The sequence below is a fragment of the Onychomys torridus genome, chromosome 4 (genome assembly GCF_903995425.1).
Source record: "Onychomys torridus chromosome 4, mOncTor1.1, whole genome shotgun sequence".
Taxonomy (NCBI): domain Eukaryota; kingdom Metazoa; phylum Chordata; class Mammalia; order Rodentia; family Cricetidae; genus Onychomys; species Onychomys torridus.
Window position 1 is genome coordinate 64,293,700 of NC_050446.1, and position 16,208 is coordinate 64,309,907.

General features: G+C 38.4%; 1 protein-coding gene across 1 annotated transcript; it reads left to right on the plus strand.

The window, feature by feature from the left end:
• Window positions 1-10,281: 10,281 nt before the first annotated feature.
• On the plus strand, window positions 10,282-11,212 carry LOC118581813 (olfactory receptor 4P4-like). Its single transcript, XM_036184248.1, is given in 2 exon segments — window positions 10,282-10,341; window positions 10,343-11,212. Coding segments are annotated over 2 exon segments (930 nt in total).
• Window positions 11,213-16,208: the final 4,996 nt, after the last annotated feature.

Here is a 16,208-nt window from a genome sequence, read left to right on the forward strand (position 1 = left end):
CAGGCCTTTAGCCCCCTTGTTGTGTATCTAGTTTGGTGCACACATTTCTAGTGCTTGGGGTGTATTAAATCTTTCTTTATCCACCTCTCTCTCACACACACTTGGACTGGAATAATACATTTTTCCTATACATCTTAATGCCATGATATGAGAGAATGATATTTATGTCTAAGATATAAGTAATGGATATTACATGCAAGTATGTTTCAAGTAAAATAACATTAGAGTAGATTGTGGATGATACACTACATTTGTAAACAAAACATCTATGACTGTTTGTAGAGTTAGGCATCTTGTGTGTATCTGTTTTAGATAATTATAGTAAAATCCATCTAAAAATGAGTCATAGCTGGGCAGTGGTGGTGCACACCTTTAATCCCAACCCTCAGAAGGCAGAGGCAGGCAGATCTCTTTGAGTTTGAGGCCAGCCTGGGCTACCAAGTGAGTTCCAGGAAAGACACAAAGCTACACAGAGAAACCTTGTCTCAAAAAACTAACTAAATAAATAAATAGATAGATAAATAAATAAATAAATAAATAATAAAATAAAATAAAAATGAGTCACACAGGGTCTAATCAGCCTATTATTTCCAACATTCACTATCTATTCTTTTTCATACTTGACAAGAATTGTATTGGCACACAGAAGGTTCCAAGGCATCCTTATGTATCAGAGTACATACCTGTCACAAGCAATGCCCTGGACTCCACTTCTAGAATTGTAAAAATAAATACATCAAACATACTTGAACGCATAGCGCCTTCCCAGAGAACGTAATAAAAAGGCTCGGTGTGAATTGCTTGATGCCAGTTTTCAGCATGAGGGTAACTATAGTTTCCTTCCCATATCACAAAGAAGGAAAAAGAAACTCAAACTGCAAAATCAGCAAATTGCTTATCAGTCATTAAAATTTTGTCATGAGTGAGAAACACTCTTTTTACAAAACATTTCTAATTCTGTTGCAGAATTTGCTCTGACATTTTGGATCTCAAAGGATGCTGTTAACTCTTGAGTTGGTGATTTGAGCATATGTGAATGATAAATTTTAAGTAAATATGTTTTCAGAGTAAATTAAAATTTACCATTAAGAAATAATGTTTGCCTCAAAATTTTGCTCAACAGTAGAGTTTGAAGAGCTTAGAAGTAAGTTGGTTCTTTAGATGTTATAATAGATCTTGTTTCAAAAACAATATATTGGTGGCTCAAATTTAGAGTGAACAGATCCTATAATTTGAATTTGGTGGGTTGGTAGTTGACTCATAGTTATTAAATTTGTTTTTTCTCATATATAATCTTGGTAAAATATCAGTATTGCTATTTGTGCTTCAGTCTTTAAGTCAGAAATTGCCAGGAATAATAAACAGTTACATGTCTAATTTCCTGACAAGGGGATAGACATGATTATAAACCAAAATAACATATTTAAAATAAGAATAAGACATAAGTGAGTAAACCACTTCATTACCTTCTATTATTCTTGAACTTGTAGTATTGTGCTAATAACGTGTAGGAAGAATACTTAAAAACCGTTCATTATAGAGCCTTACTTTTATGGACTAAGAATGTTAAGTAGTGAATCTTAAAAGTGACATTATTAGGATTTGATCTCAAATTTCTTCTCTCATTCCTTATTTTTCTCACATCACCAGTATCTGAGAATATAATATCACTAATCATTCTTGGAAGGTAAAAGACACCGCTACCTAAAACTTTGTAAGAACTATGCACTTGCAACCTTCCAGGGCTCTTAATGGATTACAAACTGATTCAGTTAATGATTTGTGAACAGACTTCAAATTAGCTTATAATCTCATTTTCTTTTCTTTTCTTTTTTTTTTTTTTTTTTTGAAGCTAGCCACTCTGTAAAGAGAAATTTATGTAGTTCACAGATTGAGGAGCTAGGAGTACAAAGAGGATGTCACTGGGGCTGGCAATGTTCCTCCTTAATGGGAAGCCTTGTGTATTTGCACATAAACTCTTCTCCCTCCCCAACAATGTCATGGGTCTCTGTCCTTAGGGCTCCACTCTGATGATTTTAATCCCTTCCCAAAGTCCATTTCTAGACACTACAGTCTGATTAAGTTTCTACTGTCTTACTGCCATTAGTGCAAGATTTAGAGGAAGAATGGCCTTCGAGAGTTCAGGGAACAAACCACAGCATTCCACTCCTGGCTCTGACTTCTCATACACAAAAAATCCATCCAATTGTCCCAAATTGTCTTAACTCCTGGCAGCATTGGTTCACAAGGCTCATCCGAGATAACTGTCAACCTCTTGAGGCTGTGAGCCTGGAGCACAAAACAAGTTACAGTCTAAGAGGTCCAGGTGTGGAGCCAACACAGCACAAACAAACCTTCCTACCCTTAAAGGACGGGACAGGTGAGGCCAAAGCAAAGCCAGTGGGTCAAATGTCTAATCCCAAACCTCCAAGTCACCTTCTCTGCTTCCGGACTTTGATGGCCTCAGCCTTTGCCTCAGTCCTCACGGTCTGGAGTCTCCTTTCCCGAAGCTCTCCCAAGCTGGCCTTTTCATGTTGGGAGCTCTGTAGCTCCAGGTGTTTCAACAGCAGCTCTACCCCTGTAACTCTCGGTAGGCATTGCCCTGGAGGGAGGGGGCTATGGGCCTTAGCTCTGTCTGGGTGTTTCTGCTAGGCCTTGCCTCTGTGTGGCCTCTCTGTAGTGACTCTACCTCTGGGCTAGATCCAGGTGTTTCCTGGCGTTTAGAAGGGAGTCTCCATGCTCTGGTGGACTCCACCCTCAACGCTGCTACTGAAGGTTGCAAGCTGATGTCCGCGGCTTTCAGAGGCCTGTGTGTCACACTGCTTGCAGCTTTCTGTGGCTGGTGTTGGAGGACACTGGTAACACTGCTTTTCTCCCAGCATCTCCAGTATGGCTTCACGGCCACAGCTCCATGAGGTATCATCTCATCGGATCGTTTCCTCAATGGCTCCCACCTGAAGGCAGCCTTCCTGGCCTCCCATGGTTTCCTCTTCAGCTGTGGTGAGGGCCGCTGAGACTTCATAACTAAGTTCTTCCAGCCTGCAAAATCTCTCATATAGGAACGCTGCCATAGTCTGAGGTTTACAGGTGCTGCATCCGGGGCCCTGGGAATCATGACTGAGGCCGAGGATCTCTTTGCCAGCAAGCCAGATCCCCCAGTCTGCATTGGGGCTTCTTTCTGGAATCCCCTCCAGCCATCCCTTTTATTGCCAGGATTCAGCACCAGCAACATCCATCTGTTCACTGTACTCTTCTTGACCAGGGCCTGTTTCGGCCAGCCTTTCCTCTTTAGACCCTGGTGGTTCTTCCTCTGCCTAGGGCTGCTCTGTTTCCCTTTTAAGAAGCTCTGTCTTCAAAGTATCCCTGTGCTCTCTCATTTGACTATAAGCCATTAGGAGGAGCCATGCTACAGCCTGGATGCTTATCTGTTTTGAGAGCTCCGTTGCCAGACACACCAGTTGGTCACTGGGAAGTTCAGCCTTCCAGGATGCCTCTGGACAGGGACACAAGGAAGCCAGACTCTTGGCCACAAGGTAACATGGGTGGCCTTTACTCCAGTTCCCAAGAGAATCTTCATCACCATCAGAAACCGCTTTTGCCTGGCCTTCGCGGTCCACATTCCCAGCAGCGTTCTGGTTCTCTGAGCCCTCACCCAGACTGTCTGCAGTGCTGACAGTAGCCTGCTGCTCCAAACACTCCTGTCCTCTCCCTTTTAACCAGTCCCAAAAGGTCCTCCACAAGGTCAGGTACAGTAACAGAAAGGGCCACATCCTCTATAAAGAAAAAAAGTTGTACTTAGCTCTCGGTTGTTTTGTGGAAGTCCAAAAGATATGTTGAAGGTACTGGCTGCCTCACAGCATGGAGCCCATGGGTAACTCTGTCTGTCATAGTCTCATTTTCTAATTGAAGGTTTTCTATTTAAAATAATTGGCTTTGAAGCAAATATCAAAATGTATCTGTTTCTTGACTTATTCAAACAAATGTACAAAATTCAAAGTTTGGCAATGCAAAATGAATACATCTCTACTTTTTCTTGACTTTGGACAGGACATATAAAGACGTGGTGATGAATTCAGGATCTGGGGTCAGAAAACTCTTTTCAAGATGTGCTTGGCTATATGCTGGTTATATTACCATGCATAAGTATCGTCCTGGATAAAGTTATAGCTATTTTTATTTGCCTTCAAAGTGGCACATCAATACTATTGCAATGCAAATGCATTCTAAAAACGTTTTAATGAGTCTATTTTGACCTATTATGAAAGTTGAAACTCAGAACAAATCTCTAGAAATGAAGTAAGATGTATACCTTTATTTCAACTTTAAAGTGACTTTTTCAAAGCAAATAATTTATTCTTAAGTTTAAATTCACAAGGATCATATATGAAGTCAGCTCTTGATTTACCATGTGTAACTAAGGAGTTATCTAAACTGTAAAGGATAATTAAATACTTACCACTAACACTTGGAAACACTAATACAGTGGGAATTAAACTCGATATTTCTATGTTCATGAAGAGATTGATAAAAGAGGCCAGGATTTTGAAGGATAACAAAGAGGGGCATATAAAAGGGTTTGGAGAGAGGAAAGAAAGGAGAAAGTATTGTAATTATATTGTAATCTCAAACTAATAATAAATAAAAATTTTAGATAAGAAACCAAATTCCAGGGAGAAAGTTAAACATCAACTATATTTTTCTGAGTCAAGAAAACTAAAGATTCTAGCAATATATTCTCATAAGTTCCTAACAAATGAATGTAAAGCAGCTGTTTGACTGTTCCTGAGACTTTTAAAAGCTTTAATAATATATGTAACATATATATACAAATACATATATATGTGTGTGTATGTGTGTGAAATCTTTATGTGATTTACAGATGTACAAAAGTATAGTTTGGATATATATATATATATATATAATATTTTGCTTGTGAAAATTTATATTAGTAACCTAATTTAAGAATAATTAAAACACAAATATTTTGTATTATGGCAAAATATTACTATTATCTGCTTTGGAAAAAGATTAGAACTTACTTCTAGAAAAACTTATACCTTTAGTATAATTCTGCTTCTTGAAATTTCACTGTGGAAATGATAGTCTTCATTTCAGAATTCAGTTTCATAAAAAGCAAGTACACAATTTTATTTTTGTAGACTTTTGCCTTATATTAATTTCTTGGCATTCTTGTTTTACTGATCTAATGCTTATAAATCACATCTCAATTTTGTGTTTTTGTGTTATGTATGTATTGGTGAAATTATTATTTTTTTATATTTCACACACACACACAAACACACACACACACACACACACACACATTAGAATTTCTGACCCATGGACTTCAAGTTGCAGTCTGTTGCAGCCATAATGATGTCTTTATTTTCCTTTATTGCTGTTCATAGCTTTGTATCATATCGGCACATTCTTTAACAGGTGCTTAAAACACAAACCTCAAGAAATATGATGCTCTTATACTTTTTTGCATATCAGAAAACATTTTTATTTTACATGTATAGTTGATCGGCAGTTTTGTTTGCTCCAGCAGTCTCAATTAAAAGTGCTTATCATTTAGAATGTTCAAAAATTGGTTTCTTGTATTCTAGGTTCTAGCTCTGCTGATGAGAAATGCGTTGTTTCCCATGTCATAAATTATGTATGTATAATATATATGATTATATCTGAATTTATTCAATATTTTCTCCTATCTATTTTTCTATGATCATTTTCATCAGTGTTTTGAATTACCCAGTGATAAATTTGGGGTGTGTATGCATATATATGTGTATTTGAGTGTGTGTGTGTGTGTGTGTGTGTGTGTGTGTGTGCATGTATGTGCGTGTGCGTGTATTTATACCATTGTGTACATTAGTTTGCATTGAAATATGAAACAGGTTAGTCAGTACTAGGACCCTTGCTTAAATTATTAATTATTTGAAAGGATCCTTCCTTTCTATTTTCCCTCTTATCTTTTTTCTACTGTTGATCAGATGATGAATATCCTGAAAGGCTCATTTATATATTTTATCTTTTTAAATTTTTTTTATTATTATTATATTTGTGTTTTAATTTTACACATCAGCCATGGGTTACCTTGTCCTCCTGCCTCCCGCCCCCCCCCCCAACTTCTCCCCAGCCTCTCCCCTCCATTCAAAACTCCTCCAGGGCCAAGACTCCTGTGGGGATTCATTTAAACCTGATGGATTCAGTACAGGCAGGTCCTGTCCCCTCCTTCCATGCTGAGCAAAGTGTCCCTATGTAAGCCCAAGGTTCCAAACAGCCAGCTCATGCACTAAGGACAGGTCCTGGTCCCACAGCCTGGATGCCTCCCAAACAGTTCAAGCTATTCAATTGTCTCACTTATCCAGAGGGCCTGATCCAGGTGGGGCTCCACAGCCTTTGGTTCATAATTCATGTGCTTCCATTCGTTTTGGCCATTTGTCCCTGTGCTTTTTCCAATCTTGATCTCAACAATTCACACTCTTACAGTCCCTCCTCTTTCTCGACAATTGGACTCCTGGAGCTCCACCTGGGGCCTGGCTGAGGATCTCTGCATCCACTTCCATCACTAATTGGATGAGAGTTCCAGCATGACTGTTAGGGTGTTTGGCCATCTGATCACCAGACTAGGTCAGATCAGGCTTTCTCTCAACCATTGCCAGTAGTCTACAGAGGGTGTATCATTGTGGATTTCTGGGGACCTCTCCAGCACTCTGCGTATTTCTGTTCTCATGTGGTCTTCATTTATCATGGTCTGTTATTTCTTGTTCTCCCTTTCTGTTCTTGATCCAGCTGGGATCTCCTGCTCCCATAAGCTTTCTTTCCCTCAAACTTTGCCCTTCATTACTCCCACTATCATCCAGGTTGTTCATGTAGATCTCATCCATTTCTCTGTCAACAGGTGATCCCTGTGTCTTTCCTAGAGTCCCGTTTTCTTGGTAGACTCCCTGGAGTTGTGTAGCAGTCTAGCCATCTTTGTTTTACATCTAGTATCCTCATGTGAGTGAGTACATACCATGTTTGTCTTTCTGAGTCTGGGTTACCTCACTCAGGATGATTTTTGTCTAGATCCATCCATTTGCCTGCAAACCTCATGATGTCATTGTTTTTCTCTGCTGAGTAGTACTCCATTGTGTATATGTACCATATTTTCTTCATCCATTCTTCAGTTGAAGGGCATCTAGGTTGTTTCCAGGTTCTGGCTATTACAAGCATTGCTGATATGAACATAGCTGAGCAAATGCCCTTGTGGTATGATTGAGCATTCCTTGGGTATATGCCCAAGAATGCTACAGGTGCGTCTTGGGGGAGATGGATCTCCAACTTTCTAAGGAAGCACCATATTGATTTCCAAAGTGGCTGTACCAGCTTGCATTCCCACTAGCAGTGGAGGAGAGTTCCTCTTGCTCTACATCCTCTCCAGCATAAGCTGTCTTCTGTGTTTTTGATCTTAGCCTCTCTGACAGGTGTAAGGCAGTATCTCAGAGTTGTTTTGATTTGTATTTCCCTGATAATTAGGGATGTTGAGCAATTCCTTAAATGTCTTTCAGCCATTTGAGCTTCCTCTGTTGAGAATTCTGTTTAGTTCTATAGCCTATTTCTTAATTGGACTATTGGGCATTTTGATGTCTAATTTCTTGAGTTCTTTATATATTCTGGATATCAGCCCTCTGTCAGATGTTGGTGAAGACCTTTTCCCATTCTGTAGGCTGTCTCTTTGTCTTGTTGACCGTGTCCTTTGCTCTACAAAAGCTTCTCAGTTTCAACAGGTCCCATTGATTGATTGTTTCTCTCAGTGTCTGTGCTCCTGGTGTTATATTTAGAAAGTGATCTCCAGTGCCAATGCATTCAAGAGTACTTCCTAGTTTCTCTTCTATCAGGTTCAGAGTAACTGGATTTATGTTGAGGTCTTTGATCTACTTGGACTTAAGTTTTGTGCATGGTGACAGATATGGATCTATTTGAAGCCTTCTACACATTGACATCCAGTTGAAAACACAGGCAGTAGATAGCACTACAGCGTAAACCCCAAAGAAGAGAAGTACACACACACTACCACCAAAAAATAAAAACAATAACAGGAATGAACAATCACTGGTCATTAATATCCCTTAATATCAATGGACTTAATTCACCTATAAAAAGACACAGACTAACAAAATGGATATGAAAACAGGACCCATCTTTCTGCTGCATACAAGAAACACACCGCAAATTCAAAGACAGACACCTCCTAAGAATAAAAGGCTGGGAAAAGACTTTCCATTCAAATGGTCTTAAGAAAATAACTGGTGTAGCCATCTTAATATCCACTAAAATAGACATCAAACCAAAATCAATCAAAAGAGATGATGAAGGACATTACATATTCATCGCAGGAAAGATCCACCAAGATGAAGTCTCAATTCTGAACATTTATGCCCCAAAACAAGGGCACCCACATATGTATTGGTGAAATTATTAAGGCCACTCCATGTAGTTAAAAGGGAGGTTTATTTTGTAGGGTAACTTACAATGAAGGGATTGGTTGCACGGTCTGGGAAAGGTATGGCACAGTCAGGTGGTGTTCTCTGGAGAACTCTGCTTGGTCTACTTCCAGCTCCAGGGTCCTGGAACCAAGAGAAGCCTCTCCTCTTGATCCAGGATCTTCAGAGTCCTCCCTCAGCCCCGCCTTATAGGCATGACCATTACAGAAGCCTCAATGGCGGTTGGAACTTCCAAGCCAATGCTGGAATGGCTACCCACTACATGTATGTGTGTGGAGGTTGCATTTCTTCTTTTTTTCTTCATTTTTAAAATCTGGTTTCTTTTAGGTTTTTTGTTTGTTTGTTTTTGTTTGTTTGTTTGTTTTGCCTGTTTCCTGTTTGTTCTCTAAAAAGAGAAAAAAGGAATAGGGTTGTATGGGTGGAGAGGTGACAATAATTTGGGAGAAGCTTGGGAGGACAAACCATGTAATACTTTATTTTCAGTAAAGAAGCAACTGTTTTTAAATGTGAATGTCAGTATTAATTGATAGTATGTCAAACAGTAGGAGGAATTTAAATAACATTTCATTGAAAATCTGAATGTGAAATTGTAGCTGAAAATGCAGATAAGAGGTAACATTTTGAGACTGTTTGGAAAGAATTAATTTTAAAATGTTTCATTTAGAGTATTAAAAATGAAATGTACAAACTGTGTATGAGTCAGTCTTGTCCGTGATTCAAACAGCCTAGTCCTAAGTCTGGGAACTATCTACTACAGTTTCCATAGTTCATGTAGCCAAATCTTTCAAGTTTTTATGATTTTTAATGACTGATAGTGTGAATCACAATAATGATAAATTCTATGGGTTAAAATTAAACTCACCCTTTGTGAAGGAAGACAGTTGTGAATCTGAATTCAAGACACTAGGCTCAAAACATGTTAACATCTCAAATGCTATTATATTTTTCAGAGTTAAGGGTACCAAGTTGTTCTTCCTAATACTTAAATAATAATATCTATGTAAAATCTGTGAAGTTTCCAAATAAATTCAATCTATTATTCTGTGAATTCTATAAGCCTATTAACAGAGCTGGTTATATTTTATATTCTATTGAGAATCACATGAAGTTGTTGTAATGCAAAGGTACATTATAGAAGAATAAAAAGAACACAGCTTATATTGAGACATCTTTCTCTGTTAACCACAGTTATTTGTGATTTTCACTGTCTAGAGAGTATATGGATTTGGACAAAGGATTACACTGGATAATCATAGAACACAGATCTCAATTTGATTTAAGATTTATTTGAAACCATTTTCACAGAACCCTGAAAACTATTGCAATGGAATACAAGATCTTTATCATCTGATTTGTTTAGCTGAAGTAGATTGAGCCAAGTTAGCATAGCAGAAAAGGGGCCCCGGGCAGTAAGATCTGGATCTATTCCAAGTGCATGAGCTGGCTTTTTGGAGCTCATTACTTATGGTGGAACACTTTTTCACAGCCTTGATGCAAGATAAGGGGTTTGGACCTGCCTCAGCTGAATGTACCGGGCTTTGCTGACTCCCCATGGGAGGCTTTATGTTTTCAGGGGAGAGGGTGGGTGGTGGGTTGGAGAGAAGGCTGGGAGGGAGCATGAAGAGGGAAGAGAGAGAGATCTGTGGTTGGTATCTAAAATGAATAAAAAATTTTAATAAAGTAAACATGGAAAAAATAATATGGCCAAGAAATTGTTAGATGGACACTTCTGAACATAAACTCCTCAATTATGTCATTTCAGGTGACTTACCTTTTCTGTCTACACCGAACCATGGATAGAAGCAGTAACATCACAGTTTTTATTCTATTGGGGCTTTCCCAAAATAAGAACACTTAAAGTTCTCTGCTTTGTATTCTTTTTATTTTGCTACCTTGCTATTTGGATATGCAATGCACTCATAATGGTTAATATCACATGCTCTCAGCTCATTGACCAACCCATGTACTTCTTTCTCAACTACCTCTCACTTTCTGACCTCTGCTACACATCCACAGTGACCCCAAAATTAATGACTGACTTACTGGCAGAAAGGAAAATAATTTCCTATAATAATTGCATGATACAGCTCTTTACAACTCATTTATTTGGAGGAATTGAAATCTTTATTCTCACAGGGATGGCCTATGACCGGTATGTGGCCATTTGCAAGCCACTGCATTACACCATAATCATGAGCAGGCATAGGTGTAACATGATCATCATGGCTTGTTGCTCTGGGGGATTTGTGCACTCAGCCAGTCAGCTTCTTCTCACTGTCTTCTTACCATTTTGTGGCCCAAATGAGATAGATCACTATTTCTGTGATGTGTACCCTTTGTTGAAACTGGCCTGTTCCAACACATACATAATAGGTTTCTTAGTCATTGCTAACTCTGGCTTAATTGCTTTAGTGACTTTTGTTGTTTTGATACTGTCTTATTTTTTCATATTATATACCATAAGGGCATACTCTGTGGAGAGCAGAAGGAAAGCTCTGTCTACTTGCAGTTCCCACTTAACTGTTGTAATCCTGTTTTTTGTACCTGCTCTATTCATTTACATCAGACCAGCTACCACCTTCCCAGAAGATAAAGTGTTTGCTCTTTTCTACACCATAATAGCTTCCATGTTCAACCCTCTGATCTATACCCTGGGAAACACAGAGATGAAGAATGCCCTACAGAAAGTCTGGGGTCAGCAAGTGTTTCCAAAAAGAAGGTAAATTTCTGAGCTGTCTGTTTTCCATGAATGGCTCTAGGAGTAAATGCATGTAAGATCTATTGTCATGTTCTTATGGGAAGATAAGTGGGCAGATATCTCATCTGCTCTCTTGAATTATATTTCTCCATGGTCCCTTCATCAATAAAATGGGTATTATCTCACATAAGCTTTCTTATACATTACTTGTATCATTAAGACTATATTCTGTCAATGAAATAAGCTTCGTTTAAAAATAATATTATATATATATATATATATATATGCAATATATATATATATATATATATATATATATATATATACTTATTAAAGAATTTCATACAATGTATCTTGACTGTATCCACATTTCCCTCGAGTTCATCCCAGATCCAGTCGCTTGCCTCCCTCCCCATTTTATGTTCTTGTTTGTTTGTTTTAAGAAGAAACTTTCTCACACTGTCCTAGACCTCTGGCTCTTTCTATCTTTGCACACCATGTTTGTGATGTTCCCTGAGATTTAACTGTTGGGATGTGCTGTAAATAGATTAGCTGGGGGCAGGGACTCTAAGAACTGCTGGTATCGAAAATTTCACCAGTTTTGCTTTCTGTAATGGTCTCTGTCTGTTCCAGAATAAACTTCCTTGATGGGGAGTGTGAGATACACTTTCTGTGGATATAATGACAAGTATTTTAGAATTCAGGGAGAAATTTTACTGAGTTAGTAGATGGGTAGTAGTAGGCACTCATCTATATTCCATAGCCTCATGGTCCATGGATGGTTGGCTAAGTTTACAGTGTACATGAATTCTTATTGTATAGGCTTTAAGTCCAACTAGGTGATGGTTCATTCCCCCTGGATACAAGTGCCACTACTGCAGATTTTGTATTATTCTGTCATGCTGATAATTTTTGTGGTTTGTAGATATTAAAGAAGATTAGGAGTATTTATTGCTATTCACAGTTAGTAGAATGCATGGCTTCTCCTGAAACTATAAGAGTTATACCTGAGTGAGGAGGTTACCAGCACAGATATAGATCAGTTCTTCAAATCCTGTGTCCAAAGAATGTGATGTCTTTAGAAATTGAGTTTTATCTTCTTTTTCTGAAAGACATCAAGAATATATTGTCAGATTTCTGGGGCCCTGACCCGAAGCTCAAATGGAGGTTTTCCATTCCTGATACTTGGGTTATTATAAGAAAGTCTATAGTTTTAGGAGAGCATTGTCATCCCATCTGACATATCTTTATATATATATATATATACATATATATATATATATATATATATATATATATAAATACATATATTAGCCATCATAAAAGTTTTACATAGAATTTTATTAAAAATGAGTTAAATGTAGTCCAAGTTGTCCTTGTTCCACCCAGTTCCCATGACCTTGCAGTCCTACAGCTGCTCAGACCCAAATGAATGTACAGAGGCTCATATTAATTATGAACTGTAAGGCCTAATGGCTCAGGCTTCTCACTAGCTAGCTCTTTCATCTTAAATTAACCCATTTCTATGAATCTATTCTTTGCCACATGAATTGTGGCTTACTGGTAATTTGCATCTTGCTTCTTCTGGCTACAGCTAGCAGTGTCTCCCTGTTCTCTCTAGTTGGAATATCCTGCCTAACCTTATTCTGCCTCACCATTGGACAAAGAGCTTTATTTACCAGTCAATCAGAGCAATACACATTCACAGCATAAAGAACGACATCACTCATCATATTCCCTTTTCTTTCTATTCAAAAAATGTTTTAAATTTAACAAAGTAATATTACATATAACAAAACAGTTGCCCAAGCAAGAATCATAGTTATAATAGCTAGTCTATTTGTATTTGGAAAAATTAAAGAAGATATTCTATCTATCCTTTATTTGTAAGTCTAAGTTTTCATATATATATATATATCTCACCTCTTATCATAACCAAGGAAAACCATAATTATAATTATCTAGTCTTTAACTACATCAAAGAGTCCAGAAGAATATAATTTCACCAAAGTAAACAGGAAGAACATTATAAGAAAATTCCAAAATCTAGAATGACCGAGACAGCTTGCTACCTGGACAGTCATCCAACATTCCTCTGCAATGTTGGGGCATCCATTCATCAGCCTACAGGCCTAGAGTCTCTTAGTCACACTTCTCTCTGTGTCCTGTAGGATGTCTGGCAGTTTCTTATGAAAAGCAGGAACCTGAAGGACCATCACATTGCAAAGTTCAGTGGTCGCCTTCCTATGTGTCCTGCATATCCACTTCATACAACATACTGTCAAGCAGTGGATATAAGGACACTTTTATGCCCAGGGGCTAACTTTTGCCACAAAGAAAGCAAACTCCACAATAAGTTTCTTCAATGCCCATTATCTTCTCTGAAGTAGTTTGGTGCTGCCAGAAGCAAACATGTCTCTTTTTCCAGAAAAGTCTAAGTTTTTAAAACATTTTAAATGTCATATTCTGTGCATCTTTGAAGTATTTGAAGATTATCTATCTAACTGAATTATATCTATGTATACCTAGAAAATTTAACATGATTATAAGTTTGACTATTATAGAAGACTAATTATTAATCTGCATTTCTTAATTATCCATTGCTATTTAAATAAGCCACACAAACATAATACTTTAAACTAAGTAGAAATATAAACACAGTATAACAAAATTAACTTTAAATTTGTAATAAAATCAAATCTATAGCAATGCAATTTTTTTGTTTTTTTATGAGTTTTTTTCTTTTTTTCTTTAGTATATTTGTGTTTTAATTTCACACATCAGCCATTGTGTCCTATATCCTTCCCATCCCTCTCCCACTTCCACCTTTCCTCCAGCCCCTCCCCTCCATTCCATCTTCTCCAGCACCAAGACTCCACTGGGGATTCAATTCAACCTGGTGGATTCATTACAAGCAAGTACAGTCCCCTTCTTCCAGGATGAGCAAAATGTCCCTGTGTAAGCCCAAGGTTCCAAACAGCCAGCTCATGCACTAAGGACAGGTCCCAGTTCCACTGCCTGGGTGCAACCAAAACAGTTCAAGCCATTCAATTGTCTCACTTATCCAGAGGGACTGATCCAGGTGGGGGCTCCACAGCCTTTGGCTCATAATTCATGTGTTTCCATTCATTCATTTGTTATTTGTCCCTGTGCTTTTTCCAACCTTGGGTTCAACAATTCACACTCTTACAGTGTTTCCCCTTTCTTGACAATTAGAATCCTGGAGCTCCACCTGGGGCCTGGCCGAAGATCTCTGCATCCACTTCCATCAGTTATTGGATGAGAGTTTCTCACTACACTTAGGGTGTTTGGCCATCTGATAACCAGACTACGTCAGATCAGCCTTTCTCCCTACCATTGCCAGTAGTCTACAGTGGATGTATCATTGTGGACTTCTGGGGACCTCTCCAGCACTTTGCTTCTTCCTGTTCTCATGGGGACTTCATTTATCATGGTCTGTTATTCCTTGTTCTCCCTTTCTGCTCTTGATCCAGCTGGGATCTCCTGCTCCCATAAGCTTTCTTTCCCTCAAACCTTGCCCTTCATTACTCCCACTATCATCCAGGTTGTTCATGTAGATCTCATCCATTTCTCTGTCAACAGGTGATCCCTGTGTCTTTCCTAGAGTCCAGTTTTCTTGGTAGACTCCCTGGAGTTGTGTAGCAGTCTAGCCATCTTTGTTTTACATCTAGTATCCTCATGTGAGTGAGTACATACCATGTTTGTCTTTCTGAGTCTGGGTTACCTCACTCAGGATGATTTTTGTCTAGATCCATCCATTTGCCTGCAAACCTCATGATGTCATTGTTTTTCCTCTGCTGAGTAGTACTCCCTAGTGTATATGTATCATATTTTCATTATCCATTCTTCAGTTGAAGGGCATCTAGGTTGTTTCCAGGTTCTGGCTATTACAAACATTGCTGATATGAACATAGCTGAGCAAATGCCCTTGTGGTATGATTGAGCATTCCCTGGGTATATGCCCAAGAGTGCTACAGCTGGGTCTTGGGGGAGATGGAATCCCAATTTTCTAAGGAATTGCCATATTGATTTCCAAAGTGGCTGTACAAGCTTGCATTCCCACCAGCAGTGGAGGAGAGTTCCCCTTGCTCTACATCCTCTCCATCATAAGCTGTCTTCTGTGTTTTTGATCTTAGCCGCTCTGACAGGTGTAAGGCGGTATCTCAGAGTTGTTTTGATTTGCATTTCCCTGATAATTAGGGATGTTGAGCAATTCCTTAAATGTCTTTCAGCCATTTGAGCTTCCTCTATTGAGAATTCTGTTTAGTTCTATAGCCTATTTCTTAATTGGACTGTTGGGTATTTTGATGTCTAATTTCTTGAGTTCTTTATATATTCTGGATATCAGCCCTCTGTCAGATGTTGGTGAAGACCTTTTCCCATTCTGTAGGCTGTCTCTTTGTCTTGTTGACCGTGTCCTTTGCTCTACAAAAGCTTCTCAGTTTCAACAGGTCCCATTGATTGATTGTTTCTCTCAGTGTCTGTGCTCCTGGTGTTATATTTAGAAAGTGATCTCCAGTGCCAATGCATTCAAGAGTACTTCCTAGTTTCTCTTCTATCAGGTTCAGAGTAACTGGATTTATGTTGAGGTCTTTGATCCACTTGGACTTAAGTTTTGTGCATGGTAACAGATATGGATCTATTTGAAGCCTTCTACACATTGACATCCAGTTATGCCAGCACCATTTGCTGAAGATGATTTCTTTTTTTCATTGTATAGTTTTGGCTTCTTTGTCCAAAATTATATGTTCATAGGTGTGTGGGTTAATGTCAGGGTCTTCAATTAGATTCCATTTGTCCACTACCAAGCTGTTTTTATTACTGTAGCTCAATAGTAGACCTTGAGGTTTGGGATTTTGATGCCTCTAGAAGTTGTTTTATTGTACAGGATTCTTTTGGCTATATATATTTTTCCCCATATGAAGCTGAGTATTATTCTTTCCAGGTCTGTGAAGAATTGTGTTGGTATTTTGTTGGGAATTGCTTTGAATCTGTAGATT